At 39.2% G+C, this 16380-nt stretch overlaps 1 protein-coding gene across 2 annotated transcripts in view; it reads left to right on the plus strand.

The window, feature by feature from the left end:
- The window catches only part of srebf1 (sterol regulatory element binding transcription factor 1), a 44415-nt gene that overhangs the window by 11725 nt on the left and 16310 nt on the right, over positions 1–16380 (plus strand). For both annotated transcript variants that reach the window (XM_060840775.1, XM_060840776.1), the window contains exons 3-10: positions 946–1115; positions 2375–2524; positions 4439–4657; positions 6075–6189; positions 6614–6798; positions 11777–11975; positions 14806–14987; positions 15863–16124. In XM_060840775.1, the coding sequence (XP_060696758.1) occupies positions 946–1115; positions 2375–2524; positions 4439–4657; positions 6075–6189; positions 6614–6798; positions 11777–11975; positions 14806–14987; positions 15863–16124 (1482 nt within the window). The remainder of the gene's footprint in view (positions 1–945; positions 1116–2374; positions 2525–4438; positions 4658–6074; positions 6190–6613; positions 6799–11776; positions 11976–14805; positions 14988–15862; positions 16125–16380) is intronic.

The raw sequence follows: 16380 nt of genomic DNA on the forward strand, positions 1-16380 counted from the left end.
GGCAGTCAACATTATTTAAAAGGAAATGGAGTATATTAGAGGGGCTTTTGCAGTACTAGTCAGACCATAGCTGGAATGCTGTGAATAGTTTTAGACTCTCTATCCAATGAAAGATGTTCTGGCATTAGATACAGATCAGAGAAAGTTCACTTGGCCAGTATGGAGGGACTGTGTTACGAGGAGAGGTTGAGCAGATTGGACTTATTTCTCATTTCTTCTTTCAATGAATACAACTTTATTGAAATATATAAAACAATTCGAGGACTTGACATGGTAGATCCAGAAAGGTTGTTTTTCCCCTTGTGGAAGAGTCTCTGAATAATCAGAGAATTTAAGATAGATGAGGAGAAACCTTTTTGGAAGGGTGTGAATCTGTGGAATTCCTTTCCACGGGGGTTTGTTGAGGCTGAGTTGTTAAGGATGTCCAAGCTGAGATAGAGGTTTTTAATCTTTAAGGGAATTGAGACTTAAGGGGAAAAGGCAGGAAAGTGGAGTTCAGGATTATCAGATCAACCGTAAGCCCAGTGAATGCCAGAGCAGGCTCCATGGGCTAAATGACCTACTTCTGCTTCTATGTCTTAATTTACACAAAGGTACCAAAAATAGCTGTATAATAATCTATTTTACTAATGACGGTTGAGGGATTAATGTTGGCTCTGAGAACTCCCAATGTCTGTAACATAAAATCTTTCACAGCCTTCTGAGAGTGAGGTTGAACCTCAATTTAAAATCTTGTGATTGGCAACCCTTTCAAAATGCACTGTATCTCATCACTGCACTGATGATATTTGCTAAAGCTTTTGAGCTTTGCACCAGTATTCTGATTTACCAACGAAAGTACTATCACTGAGCCAAAATGGCAATCCAAATTAGACATTTCACACCTGATTCCAGCAGATTATCATAAATTGAAGTTTAATTTTCTTTTGGATTTATTTTGGGCAGCACCAGCACACAGCATGTCTACCCAGCAGCTGCAGAGTCTGGCAGTTCCACAGCAGATGCAGCCCATGACCATTCAGACCCAGGTCCAGAATATTTCTGCCCAGCACCTTTTAACAACTGCAACAGCTAGTTCTACTCCAACTGTCGCTTCACAGTTCCAGCAAGTACCAGTAAGTAATTTCATTTTTTAAATTCAAAACTAAAAAGCCTGAGGGAATGAGTGTGTATTGGAGCAGAAAGCTTTGTAGTGCTCAGATACAGATTCTGATGTCTGACTTAATATTGTACTCAGAAGTGTAAAAAAAAGCATTGAAAATACTATTTTGTATGTCTATTCCTGGTTAAACCCCTGAGGGTTGTTGCAGAACTTATTGCATTTCTTAGTTTCTTAGTGTTGATCTCATTCACTTCTTCGTTCACCCTCTGTATTTTCCAATGTATGTCGCCTTATTCTACCCCAGCTTAATTGACATTGAAAAATTTTTCTTTTGATGTGCTTCTGATCATAGTACTTTTGTTGTAGTAAATTAAAGTGTACTGGCATGATTTGAGTGCACAATTTAGGGAATCTGCAAGGTGACATTAGAACACTTAAACACAGGCATGGTTACAGGAATGGCTGACGGTTTATCTTACATGAATTTGCTGAAAATACTGAAAGGAATATTGTGTAAAAGGTGGATTGTGAGTTGAGCCAAGTTTCCAAAATAGCAAGTGAACAAACTAAACTCTGAAATCATGTTATTAAACCCACAAATAAAATTTGTTGTCTGGCTATAATTCACATTTTGATAAACAGTTCATTCTCAATTCAGTAAGTAAATTATGATAACTTCAAAAAAAAACCAAAGGCTTTTGCAACAGGATAGATATTGAGCGAAGGATTTGTGCAGATAATTGTTAGCTGTTATGCCAAGCTGGAGACTGATAAAGCAACTGAGGACCTTTTGTTTGTTAAAAGGAACTGAGGCATATTGAAAAGGGAGATCTGAAGTTGCTGATCTTACGCTAACTCCCTTATAATTACGCAGAGTTCCTCTGAACAAGGCAGGAGAAAATCAGTAACATTTTCTACTGGATCACTATCCATGTGGACCTTGATTGATGGCAGGATTGAGTCAATTCCATCACCAAATAACCTGAACACAAAGAAAGATTTGCTATTTAATGATATACAGGATGACATTCTGGGCTTGTGAAATGCATCTTGAGGTGATGTGTAGGATAGAAACTTGGACTAAAAAATTACTCTCAAAAATGTAGAACTTTATTTTTACACTTTCTTCATGCAGTGTCAAACTACTTGACTGATATGTAATGAATCATAGAACACAACTTGGAGAAATAAGTCAGAAAATGATATAAGGATTATGCAGAAATATACAGATGTGGGTTTGTCTTGATCTTTTCTATTTGTATTCTTCTGCAGGTACTTTTGCAACCCCAGTTCATTAAGGCTGACTCATTGCTGCTCACAGCACTGAAGCCAGATGGAAGTACTGTTGTAACGTCAGTAAAGTCTCCTACTATCTCAACTCTAGCAAGTAGCTCTTCTCAAACTGCATCTCTTCAAATGCCGGTAGGTAAATTCGTACAGTGCGGAAGAGCCACATTGACTCTGTGCCACCAAAACAAAGCAAAATCTACACTAGCCTCACTTTCCACACTTGGCCTGTAGCCTTAAATGCTACGACATTTCAGGTTTCATCCAAATATCTCTGTATTTATTTGATGTTACCTACGCCTACCACCTTCTTAGTACAATTCTAGCCTGTTATCATTCTCTGGTTGAAAATATTTTTCTCTACTCTCCTTGAAACCTCCGACCTTTCACTGTAAAAGTATGCCTCTTATTATTGACCCTTCGAATAAGGGAAACAGCTGTCTTGTATTCACCCTGTCCTTGCATCTCAATCTTATACACCTCTACCTGTACCCTCCTCCATCTTTGCTGCTCCAAAGCAAACAACTCCAGTTTATTCTGCCTCCTTTCATAGCAAAAGTGCTACATCCCAGACAACATCCTTATGAATCTTCTCTGCACTCCCTCCAATGCAACACATCCTTCCCTTGGGTGCAGTGACCAGATTGTCCACAGTACTCCAGCTGTGCCCTTCTTGAAGTTCTGTACATAACCACTCTGTCCTTGGAATCTACCCCTTTACTGATAAAGGCAAGTATCTCATGTCCCACCATAATTGCTGTATTAATCTGCCCTGCTATCTTCAGGGATTTATGGACAAGCACCCACAGATTCCTCTGTTCCAATGAGCTGTCAATATCATTGAAGAAAGAAATAGTTTTCATGGATTTTTCTAGTTAAAGTAGATGAGCTACAAATCTTTAATCCCTTTGAATTATTCCATGTAAATGATGAACATTTCAAAATGAATCATTAAGTATGCATTAAAAGCTTTTAACTTCTTGAATAAGAACTCTGCCTTTCATTCCCTTGCAGCTATTTGTCACTGTTAACATATGTTGGGAAATTAAATCATTGCGTTTGAAATTGCTGGTCTGGTATTCTGTTGTTGGTGGAGACTTTCTTCCATTTGTAAATGAAAGTAATGCTGTATAATTGTGCAAAGAGCAAATCACAACTGAACATTTCCTAAAAAATAAAGAGCGAGAAAACCACTTGTTTCTTGATGAAGAATCTTTAAAGCTGTCCTGGAGGAAAGTAAAATGCAGTTGAGAAGCTGAAGAAATATTTGATGACCAGAATAATGAGGCTTTGCCTGGTCTGTTAATCTATTTAGATCACAGCTTCCCGCTCATGACAGCAATGGTCTTAAAAGAAATTAGCTACTAAAATATTGCGAGTTCTAGAACATGCTGCCAGTGGGCAACATCCCAACAGGTGCACCTGCATTTTCTTTAAACTGAGGAAGCTGCATGATTGACCTAAACTTGTAGTGCTCCACACTGCTTCAAGTTTAAGTTGATTTCAGGAGAATACACTTGATGTAATGTTTAGGAGGTGCAATAAGACCAAATGGTTTTTATTTAATAACCTCTTTATACGCATTAATTCAATTATTTCTTCCTGCTGCTAGTTATTCATGCGTGAATTTCAGCAGGCGATTTGACTTCTTCAGCTTATCATGCCCAAACCTGATCCTGTGTAAACTTTACACTTATTGCAATCAGTGGGGCCTCAGCAACTAGGGGAGGTATCTTGGCACACGTGTTCCCCATCTCCCCAACTCAGATGCTCAGGCTAAGTACAGCAGTCTGCTGTTACTGGAGTTGAGTTTGGCTAAAATCAGAAATTAAGCCATGTTTTTCCTGGTTTCAATGAATTGCTACTGATTATACCCACTTGTTGAGCCTTACAAGCAAGGAGAGCTCTGATCAGAGGAACATTTATGTATTTTCCTGTTTCAGTAATATATGCAATTTTTAAAAAACTGATCCTGATTTCAAACAAGTATTAATGTGAATTTGTTTTCATTATTGTCCTGAGCTTGTTTATAAATTTTTATATTCTCAGACTCTGGTCAGTGGAAATACTATTTTGACGACCGTCCCTCTGATGGTAGATGCAGACAAACTTCCAATTAATCGTATGCCAACTAATGGCAAACCTTGCAATGCACCAAACAAGGGGGAGAAACGCACTGCACATAATGCTATTGAGAAACGTTACAGGTCATCCATCAATGACAAGATTGTGGAGCTGAAAGATCTCATTGTCGGCACTGAAAGCAAGGTAGAGTGCTACTAAACTAAAAAGGTGTCCGTGAAAAAAATGTTCATACTTGATTAAATGGCTGTTTTTGTGATACTATTTTTTTAAAAGAAGAGAAAATTTTCTTGGTGCCTTTTAGATAAATTCATTGCCAGGTTATAGTCTAAGTGGTAGTATCAGTACCCTGGAGGCAGGAGGCTTGAGTACAAGTCTCACCTGTTCCAGAAGAGTAGAATATCATCTGAACAGGTTTTCAAAAAAAAATCTAATCCATATAATCTAAGTCAAATTCTTGGATTGTGTGGAGTCAGTTGCAATTGGACAATCCTTTGGTTTGAATGTGGAAAGATAGAGCTGAAAATGTGTTGCTGGAAAAGTGCTGCAGGTCAGGCAGCATCCAAGGAGCAGGAGCATGAGCCCTTCTTCAGGAAACTGCGTGCTTTTCCAGCAACACATTTTCAGCTCTGATCTCCAGCATCTGCAGTCCTCACTCTCGTGTGGAAAGATACTCTTGTTTCCACTTCTAATCATTATCTCCTGATGCACGCTGGACAATGTGTATTCGAATGTAGATATTTTTAATCAACCCTTTTACATGTGTCATGACACACCTCTGGAGCAGGTGGGACTTGAACCTGATCATCCTGGTCCGGAGGTAGGGGCATTATCTCTGTGCCACAAAAGCCCTACAGTAAATTTGGAGCTTAGATGCACCTCGGCTGCATTCCATCTTTACTTCGCTAGCCTCCTTGGACAACTCTAAATTATCAGAATAATACTGATACTGCTGAATGAGGAATGGAATTGGGCAGTTGGGCAAGCAATCTAGAGCTTGAAGAGAGGGAGTAAAATTTTAAAAAGTCTTGTTTTTTTTTCATTCTTGCTGTACCTCTCTTTCCAAACCAAAACATGTTTCCAAACCTGAGTAAAAGCACCGCAATGTAAGTTTGGTTCCATTTATTGTCCTGAGTTTGTTTATAAATTTTTGTATTCTTCAGACTTTGGCTGGTGGAAATACTCTGTTAACAACTACCCCTCCGATGGTAGGTGCAGACAAACCTCTCGTTAATTGTATGCCAGCAAGTGGCAAACCTTCCAATGCACCAAACAAAGGGCAGAAACGCATGGCACATAATGTTATTGAGAAATGTTACAAGTCATCCATTGATGACTAGATTTTGGAGCTGAAAGATCTCATTGACAGCTCCTTCTCCGTTAATGCTGCTAATACCCATTTGGTAATAGTGTACAATGATAGTTTGAGTCAATGTTTGATTTAAGATTTTTTCCCTTGTAGGGAAGCTTTTAACAAACCACTTAGTATTAGAACCTCCATTGTTGTAAGAATGCATCTTAAGAAGCTGTGTCTTCACCACTATGTGAAATTAAATTTATGACACTTTGAAAACATTTTTGTTTTCTTTCATTGCCTGGACAGTTGAACAAATCAGCAATATTGAGGAAAGCTGTTGATTATATCCGCTTTTTGCAACAAGCCAATCAGAAGTTGAAACAAGAGAACATGGTATTGAAAATGGCCGCACAGAAAAACCGTAAGTGTTCTTGTGTTGTATGTACTTTCAGAGGGGTAGGGATAGGAGTATCTAAAATTTTAGCAACTTATTGTCAATTAATGCAAAGAGAATATACCTGTTTTTAATTTGGTGTTGTTTAAGGGCTCTGACCTGTGCACATTGGTCATGATTCATATTTGGAAATGTTGTCATACACTAAGTGTTCTCCCTCTCCTTTCTCTGGACTTAGGACAATATGGAGGTTAGCTGGCATACACGTGTATTTTATTTGAACTCTGAGTAGGCGTAAGCTCCATGGGCCATTCATTACATACATTACATCTGTTTGTGGCCTCAATAACATTTCCCTTTGGGGAATAGTGTTTGACTTTGTGGTTGTATACTTCAGATATCTTTATTAGAAATGAGACTCATTTTAATCATGTATTGTGTTTAATTTCAGAATCGCTGAAAGATCTTGTGGCTTCCAGTGGGATAAATTTGGATGCAACGCCAAATGGATTCAAGCAGGATCCTGACCTGCTCACACCACCACCATCTGATGTTGGCTCACCACCTCAAAACAGCCCATTCTCTGTGAGCAGCAGTGACTCTGAACCAGACAGCCTGTTTTTTGATGATACTAAGGTACATTTGATTTTTGTCACAAGGCTATGGGCTGAATTTTCCCATGTGGCATTAAAGTATGCTTTATGATTCCCTGGTTCACCAAGGCCTGAGAGGGATTTTCTGTCACAATCTTTCACCTCTTTAATTATGCACTTGAGATTTTGGAAGCATATCTTGGGCAGTTGTGTGGCCAGGGAGGCAGAAGTGCTCATTGCTGGTGAGATCTTCTGGCTTCTATTTAAAGCCCAGCCTCAGATACTGCAAGCCTGGAAATATCTCTTTAGCCGCAATGCTTGACCCTGCAAATATCCTTGAAAAGGAAAGGTAGGCTATCTCCCAGTTTCCAAGACCGATTTTGGAGGTTCTAACTGATCACTAAAGGGGACTGACCATGCCACAAGCCCAGTCAGCTTGGACAAGAATTGCAGCACAAGTGAGGGCAGTGTCCTGCATCGAAAAGAAGGTAAGTGCCACCATATTCTCTCCACTATCTCCCTCTCACCGGGCCAGCATTCAGTCTAGCTCTAGTCACATCTCCTTAAGGCTCAGTATTGCATGTTTCATGTTCACTGAAGGGCTCACAACCACTACATTGTGCAAAACTTCTCATGCCTTGGTCATTCTCTTCTGCTCAGTCCTGGGGGACATGTTACCATTGATCTGTAATGCCCAACCTGCATGCACTTGATTGGAGGAGTGACTGGCCAACTGCCTGAAGTGTAATTGGATGAGCCTTTGAATGGTATGGTGGTATCTTCTGACTGACTTGTTCCCCCGCACCTCACTAAGGAATCTTTCCCTATGATCTTCTCAACGTCATTTCCTTGAAGCTCATGCAATGTTTGTGCCACATAAGCTATAATTGCATACTTTATGGCAGGGTGCTATATCACTCACACACACACACACACACACACACACACACACACACACACACATGACCCCACCCCCCACTGCCCCCCTCCTCATCGGCTGATAGATTGACTGTTCCATTGTCATGTGCTGCTAGCTTCTCTCTCTGCTGAACCACAAAGGCTGACAGTCTGTAACTTTGTGCTAAAGTCAGTGTGCACTAAGAAAGCGTTGGAAAGCAGACAGTGACTGGCAACCTCCTGAGTGAGTGCTAAGAAATAATGTTGAGAGCCATAAGATGCATGTTCATGTCAGCACAAAACACCCTTTGTGGATGCATGACTGTCCCAGCTTGCAAAACTCCATTATATGTCATTTTCACGTTCTCAATTCAGACAAAAGCATTGATATCCAATTTTCTTTCTTCCCTAATTTTCTAGATTTCTGTTTTCTCTATTTTACTTTACTACTTAACCAATTGGTTGCTGGTTTTATGGTTGGTGATTTATTCTTTGGTACCATGGCCACGCAGTCATTGTTTATTACTGAGACTTGCCAGTTAGCATTGATAAGCTGTTTAAATTGCAAATGTGCATATGAACCAGGAGCAGAAGTAGGCCATTCAGCCCTTTGAGCCGCCTTCACCATTTGGTGAGATCGTAGCTCATCTGGTTGTAGTTTCATTCCTGCCTGTTGCTGATGACCTTTTTATCCCGTGGCTTAAGCAGAATCTATTTACTTGTGCCTTAAAAATACTCAAGCACTCTGCTTCCACCATCTTCTCAGGTGTTCCAAAGACCCTTTGAGAACAAACATTTTGCCTTACTTATGATTTAATTTGACAAATTTTGATTTCTAAACTGTGACCCCCCCTAGTTCTAGCTTCTTGTATAAGAGGAAACATCCTTGACAAATTGACCCTGAGAACGCCCCTTATGATTTATTTTTTTGAAATTGCAATCACGTCACCTCTTAATTTTCTAAACTCCAGCAGACACTAACGTAGTCTGTTCAACCTTTCCTCATAAGACAGTCCAGTAATTCCACATACTACTCCTGGTAAATCTCCGTACTGCATGAAATATGTTTGTGCATCAGTGTACTCTGCATCTATCCTTAAGTCAGATGACCCAGTACTCTGAATACAGTCTCAGCAGTGCTCTGTGTAATAGAAGTATAACTCCTTACTTTTGTATTCAATTCCTCTTGTGATAAGTAACATTCCATTAGTCTTTGTAATTATTTGTTGTACCTGCATTCTAAAGATTTGAGTCATGCAATAAGTCCAGATCCCTCTGAATATCTGAACTCTGCAATCTCTCTCCATTTAGTTTTTTTTAATTCATCCTGCCAAAAGGACAGTTTCATATTTTCCCACATTGTATTCTATTTGCCACTCTAACTTTCTATATCTCTTTGTAAACTTATGTCCTATTCACAACTTATTTTCCTACCTTTCTTTGTGTCATCAGCAAACTCAGTGACCACATCTTTGGAACCTTATATCTAAACAATTTTAAAGATTGTAACATGAGCTGTGATCATCTTGCCTAGCTGAAAAAGATCCATTTACCTACCCTCTGTTTCCTGTTAGTAACCCAATGTTCTGTCCATTCCAGTATGCTACCCATTATGTTGTGAATGCTTATTTTCCACAAATGTGAGGTATATCAGTAGCTGACCTGGAATAGTGCACAGCTACAGAAGACCATGCAACCCATTTGAGACTTCCTTCACCACATTGTTATTCATAGTAACTACTTTTTTTTTACACTTCTCACTATAGTTACTTGCTTATTATTTCTCAACTAGGTAGTTCCCATTTACAGACCTCAATTGGTAACATCAGCAGCAGCAGAAGCCGAGCTATAGAGTCATACACCACGGAAACAGACCCTTTTGTCCAACCAGTCCATGCCAATCATAATCCCAAACTAAACTAGAATCACCTGCCTGTGTTTGGCCACATCCTTCCAACATTCCTTGTTTATGTATTTATCCAAATGTACAATTAAAACGTTGAAAAGACATGCATCCACCAGTTCGTTTGGAAGTTCATTCCAGGCACGAATTACTCTGTGTAAAAAAAAAAGAAAAAAATTGCCTCTTTTTTTTAAAAAACTTTTCTCCTCTCACCTTAAAAATATGTTCCATAGTCTTGAAATTCCCCACCCTGTGGAAAATGCACCTGCCATTCACCTTATCTATACCCCTCATGGTTTTATAAACCTCTATATGGTCACCCCACAACCTCCTTAGAAACATGGGCCTATGTAGTCCACATTCTCTCAACCCTACCTGTGTAATACTTTTTCAGCTGGAATTAATGCATTGTGATCAGAAGCAGGAATTGGCTTGCATATGTGTTTCTTTTTTCTTAGGCTTAGAAGGGCAGAGGGCAGTTGCTATTCTGCAATGTCCCAGCTGAAATCGGCTGATGCACCACTGGTGGTGGATTGACACTTCCTTTGTTTTGAAGTTAATTACTTATGCTGTTAACCCTCTCTAGGCTTTGTCCAATCAAGAGTTCTGTAGGAACTTAAGCTTTAGAAGTTACCTTGTGGAGTGAATTTGTATATTTTCTCTCTGCATCTGGCAGCTTGTCCAACACCTTAACTAACAGAAAGAAAAGCTTGCCAATTCCTTCTGAAGAATCCCAAGTACTCTACTGATACAAAACATTGAGATCATGTTATAATTTAAGGGAGAGGGGCTAGAGTTGCTTCTATTTAATCCTCTGTGCCACAGTGTTTCTCTGAAGAAGTTTTAACTTAGAAGCATATTGATTTCTGAACCAGAAGTTTGTGTTCTTGTCCCATGGCAAGATTTGGTCATGTGCTCTGTTGAAAATGAGAACTGTCAATGGTATGCAATACTAGAGAGTGCTGCTTTCTTGGAATTACGTCTTCGCACATGAGAAACTAAACCAAGGTTTTCCTCGTGTCCCTGATTTGAGTGGGACATAAATGATTTCAACACTTTTTGAAGAAAAGCAAAAAAATTCTGACCAACCTTTATCCCTTAACCAACGCAATCAAAAGGAAATTGTTGTTTGGTAGTAAAGAATGGCAATCTTGTCAAAAAGGAAGATAAGTGTTAAAAATTTGGCATTTAAGTAAATCAGCAATTCATACAAGAGGGGAAAAAGGTGCAGAATGATCAGCACATCCAGTTGATTGCTTTTTCCATGTCACCAACGTAGGCTTGTTATGCTTCAGGGAATTCAGAAGAAGGCGCAGGGCTTGAACATGTTCCTTTTGGAATATGGAAATTAACTTGTGATTCATCTCATTGACATTTCTGGGACACGATAACAATGACTATACTTCAAAAGTAATTTCTAGGTTATGAGACACCTGGAGATGAGCAAAGTGTTGTATAAATGCATGTTGTGCTCTCGTTATTGACCAGGTTTATAGAGGCAAGACAAAGACAATTGGAAGATTAATGAGTTCTCAACTCTGATCTAATTTGAAAGCAGAACGTTTGAGAGGAAACCAACTGCAAACAGTAGTGAATATTGTAACTTGAACCTTTTGTTTGGATACTGGATGTTTCTCGCAGCATTATTTAGTCATAATGATAAATTGTATAAACATTTTATTAACATATTCAGGTGCTGTCAGAAGAATGACTAAGTTTTTTTCTAAAGGCAAGAAATGTTAACTGTTATGAATAAATTTAACTCCCCAAGCTATGGTTTATGCATAACATCAAAATATATTTCTGACCAGCTTGAACACTTTCATCATGATATTCAAGTGTTACTGGGAATATACTTGAATCACTTGGTGCTTTTTGAGAGATATTTTGCTGAACATTATAAGAATGGGGTTGTTCAGAATATTGTCTATGGAGGCCAGAAGACCTGGGCTAAATAATAAAGATGCATATTATTTCTGACATTTGCTTGATAACATTTAGAAATTTGGGACTACTTGCTTCCAAGATTATAAATTGATTTTGTAGAGTCCATGACAGTGTGAATTTAACAGGGTCTGTGGAAAATGGAAACATAATAACTTGCAAGGTAATTTCTTGTTCTGTATATTCTTATCTTGGAAAACTATTCTGTGTGAGTGCATTTGAACAGTAGGATGGCCTTATTTGCATTTAAACTGATGGTACGTTCTATTGACTCTAGGTCTCCGTTAAACAAGAACAGACGCTACCAACTAACGTTGGTATGTTGGATCGATCCAGGATGGTGCTGTGTACCTTTGTATTCCTTTGCCTCTCCTTTAACCCTCTTGCATTCTTGATGGGTGGGACGGACATCAGTTCTGTGGGAGGCCAAGAATATCATGGTGCAGGCAGAAACATATTAGGCCTTTCAATAGAAGGTAGGAACCTGAATATTAAAAAAGAATCAGTGAAAATATGTAAGGACACATTCCAAGGATTTATATTTCTTCACACTCTAAGTTTGCATGTAGAAAATGGCCAAACAAAACAAGAGTACTGGCAAAAACTGTGGTCTAAATACCAACCAGAGAAGGAAAACAGTTTAAGAGCTAGTGTTCTCATTTGTATTTGTGAATATATAATTAATTTGCAATTTCATTTTCATGAAATTTTTTTGTGATATTTATTATATATCTGAGAGCAAACAGCGAAGTAAATATGATATAAGAGCCTAATCCAAATCAACTGTCTAAACCTATCGCCCAATTCCTAAGCATTTGTACCCCTCTGCTCCCTACCTACTCATGCATCTGTCCAGATACACCTTAAGTGAATCTACCATGCCTGCCTCTACCACCTCTGCTGACAACACGTTCAAGGCACCCACCACCCTCTGTTTGAAGTACTTGCCTCATGTATCCCCTTTAAACTTTTCACCTCTCACCTTGAAAGCATAACCTCTTGTTGTTGAATCCTTCACCCTGGGAAAAAGCTTGTCTCTATCCACCCTGTCTATACCCTTCATGATTTTGTAAACCTCAATCAGATCCCCCCTCAATCTCCTTTTTTCTAATGAAAATAAACCTAACCCACGCAACCTCAATTCATAGCTAGCACCTTCCATACCAGGCAACATCCTTGTAAATCTTCTCTGCACCCCCTCTAAAGTGTCCACATCCTTTTGGTAATGTGGTGACCAGAACTGTACACAGTACTCTAAATGTGGCCGAATCAATGTCTCGTACAATTTTAACATGACCTGCCAGCTCTTATACTCAGTGCCTTGTCCAATGAAGGCAAGCATACCATATGCCGCCTTGACCACTCTATCCATCTGTGCAGCAATCTTCATGGTACAGTAGACCTGCACTCCCAGATCTCTCTGTTCATTAACTTTTCCCAAAGCTCTTCCGTTTATTGTATAATTCGCTCTAGAATTAGACTTGCCTAAATGCATTTCCTCAATTTGTATTGAACTCCTTCCACCACTCTCCCGCTCAACTCTCCAGTCTATCTATATATATTCTTTGACAGTCCCTTATGCTTTCTGCTACTCCACCAATCATTGTGTCATCTGCAAACTTGCTGATCATACCAACAGTGCCCTCTACCAGATCATTTATATATAGCACAAACAGTGGCCCCAACACTGATCCCTGTGGAACACCTACTGGTCACCTTTCTCCATTTCGAGAAATTCCCTTCAACTCTCTCGCGCTCCCTCTCTCGCGCTCTCTCCTTTTTCTCGCGCTCTCTCGCTCTTTCTCCTGTTTCTCAACCAGTTCTTTATCCACCTAACTAGAATACCCTGCACACCATGTGACTTCACTTTCTCTATTAGTTTACCATGGGGAACCTTATCAAACACCTTACTAAAGACATCAACAGCCCGCCCTTCTCTTTGGTCACTTCCTCAAAGAACTCTATTTGTTGGTAAGGCACGATCTCCCCCGCACAAAGCCATGTTGCCTAACACTGATAAGCCCATTCTTTTTAAATTTAAATAGATCCTATCCTTCCGTACCTTCTCCAGCAACTTTCCCACGACCGAAGTCAGGCTCACTGGTCTGTTACCTGTAATATCCCTACTACCCTTCTTGTACAGGGGGATAACATGAGCAACCTTCCAGTCCTCCGGCACCTCACCTGTGTTTAAGAATGCCACAAAGATACCTATCAGGTCCCCCGCTATTTCCTCTCTCCTTTGTTCATTTCACGATCTCTCCAATATGTCAAAATCCCAAAGCAGATTTCTATATATTAAACTCCAAGCTAGCTAAAGCACATGTAGAACCTGCACAGTAATGAATACAGCACCAATCGATAAACTCCATTTAGGCTGATAGCTTGTTTCTCTGCTATATATTCTAATATAAAGGATGTATTCTTGTTACTTGGCTTGAGGCCTCAGGCCAAGAGTATAGACACACAGTCTGCTGTTAGGCATTGTAACTTTCTATGGGCAATATGGTGTTGAGCACCATTTAGCCCTGACACTGTCCCCTCTTGTCTTGGTATATCTCCCTTCCTGGACATTCCGCTTCAGGTCAGGAGGACCTTCTCAGTGTGCAGTTCAAACCTGTGTCAGTCTGTGTTGCTAAACATAGTGTTTTAATACTAAACATAATTTATTATCTCATAAAATTAAAACCTCTAGAATGGGCTTGATTTGTGTTTCCAGTATAACAAGTAAAATTCATTTCACTTGTTATATATGACAAAGATAAACTGGTATCACAGCTGGTTTAAATTTAAATGCCTTTGTTAGCACTGTCCAGGTCCTTGTTAATATACTTATGTAGACGTCCAATAGGTTGTTTTTGAAAACAATAGTTTTAAGTCATGTCACATTGTGTTTTGCATCCTGATGTATGTACACCAGTGTTTAATAATACATCTTCTCTGTTTGCCACAAGACAATTAAAAAGACTAGATTTATGTATTTTGAAAGTCAATTTTCTGTAATTGCTGACTTAAATTAATCAAATACACCCTCTGTTACAGACAGCAGGAATTGTTTTGTAAGATGGAGAATGTGTGAAAATGGATGAATATTAAGTATTTTGTCTTTAACCTTTGTGCAAGGAGTTAAGAAACACTCGTGCAGGTTTTAAGTATGTAATGGAATATGTTCTACTTTTATCAAAGTTTCTGTTGCCTAATGAAGCTTTTTTTTAAGATTCAGTGACACTAAGTTACTGATCTTGGAAATAACCCCACAGCTCAACAAGTAAAATGTGTTTTTTTTTACTATTTTATTTCTGATAGATTCCTCTAGCTGGTTTTCTTGGATCTGGCCAACGTTGATCCTCTGGTTAATTAATGGGATAATTGTTCTGCTTGTATTTGCTAAAATCTTTGTCTATGGTGAGCCTGTTACTAGGCTGCATTCTGAATCATCTGTCCTTTTCTGGAGGCATCGTAAGCAGGCTGATCTGGACCTGGCAAGGGTAGGAATGATTTATTTTTGATAATTTAGAAGCTTTGGTCTGATTTGCCTTTTTATTGATGAAAAGAGTTGAAGCAAGTACAGGTTTAGCATTCACTGAGTGTTTCTACTCTACATAGAGAGAATTCCGCTATATCCCCTTTACTTTATTCAGTTGTCGGCCTTGCTCCTGCATATAAATTTATCATTGCTGAACTGTTACCAGTGATATTTTCTGCAAAGAATTACTTTCAGAAATTTTCAGCATATAATTGACCTCATGGATATACCTCTGACCAGATAAATCGTGTTTTGCACTTATGGCAACAAAATATCTAATTTACAACATGACTTCAGTGATTTCTGAGGAAGTACGTTTGTTGTGGGCACAGTAAAGATTTGACGGTTGCATCTAAATTAAGAGTTTGAATTTCATTTGTTTTGTGTTTCTTTTTCTGAAGTCACTTAATGATGGTTGCCTGATGTTTGTCACATGTTGTATAGTTATTGTGTGCTAGTCAGAAATGAAGTTTTATTATTTGCAACGGTAGGCTTCAACACCTTTAGTTTATAGAGAAAGAATCAGCTGGCGTTTCAGCAACTGATCGCAGTGCAGAGCTTCATGTGCTGACAAAGGTGTAGATTGAGGCCAGAATCCACCTTGACAGTGATGTCACCTGTGAGCAACTGGTATATCAATGCTTGATGTCTATGACCATGTGTGAAGCATGGCCACTTAGAGGAATTCTAGCATTTGGGAAACTGCACATTTGCAGAATCCAGGGTTTCTGTTGAGATGGGGAGAAAATTGGTGATTTTCTTTTACAAAAGAGAAGTGAAAATTTTTAAATCTCAGTGGAAAAATAATAGTAAATTTTCCTCATTTATTTTTGTCAGGGGGATTTTGCCCAAGCTTCTCAGAACCTTTGGACCTGTCTGAAGGCACTGGGACGTCCTCTGCCAACATCTAACTTTGACTTTGCCTGTAGTCTGATGTGGAATGTCATTCGGCACATTCTTCAGAGGTTGTGGGTCGGGCGCTGGTTTGCAGCACGGGCTGGAGGCTTCAGGCAGAAAAAGGAGCTGAAAGATGATATGAAGAAGAGCACCCGAGATGCGGCACTGGTCTATCATAAACTGCAACAGCTCCACATGACCGGTGTGTATCTTGTGCAACATTGAAAACCTTTTCAAATAGCAACATTTTCTACTAAATGCTAGTGACCACAAACGCATTCCTCCAGATTAGCTTTTGTAGTTTGTGCTGCAGTCATTTTTGACAGCTTCAGTACTTGAATGTAGCATAAGAAAAAAAAACTAACAGCTACACCCTCGTTGGGTGCTCCATCTATTCAAGGGTAATTGGAGAATGGGTTAGTATGCTACTTTTCTTGCACTGAACCCCAGTCTAAGTC

This window comes from Hemiscyllium ocellatum, chromosome 20 (genome assembly GCF_020745735.1).
Source record: "Hemiscyllium ocellatum isolate sHemOce1 chromosome 20, sHemOce1.pat.X.cur, whole genome shotgun sequence".
NCBI classification, from domain to species: domain Eukaryota; kingdom Metazoa; phylum Chordata; class Chondrichthyes; order Orectolobiformes; family Hemiscylliidae; genus Hemiscyllium; species Hemiscyllium ocellatum.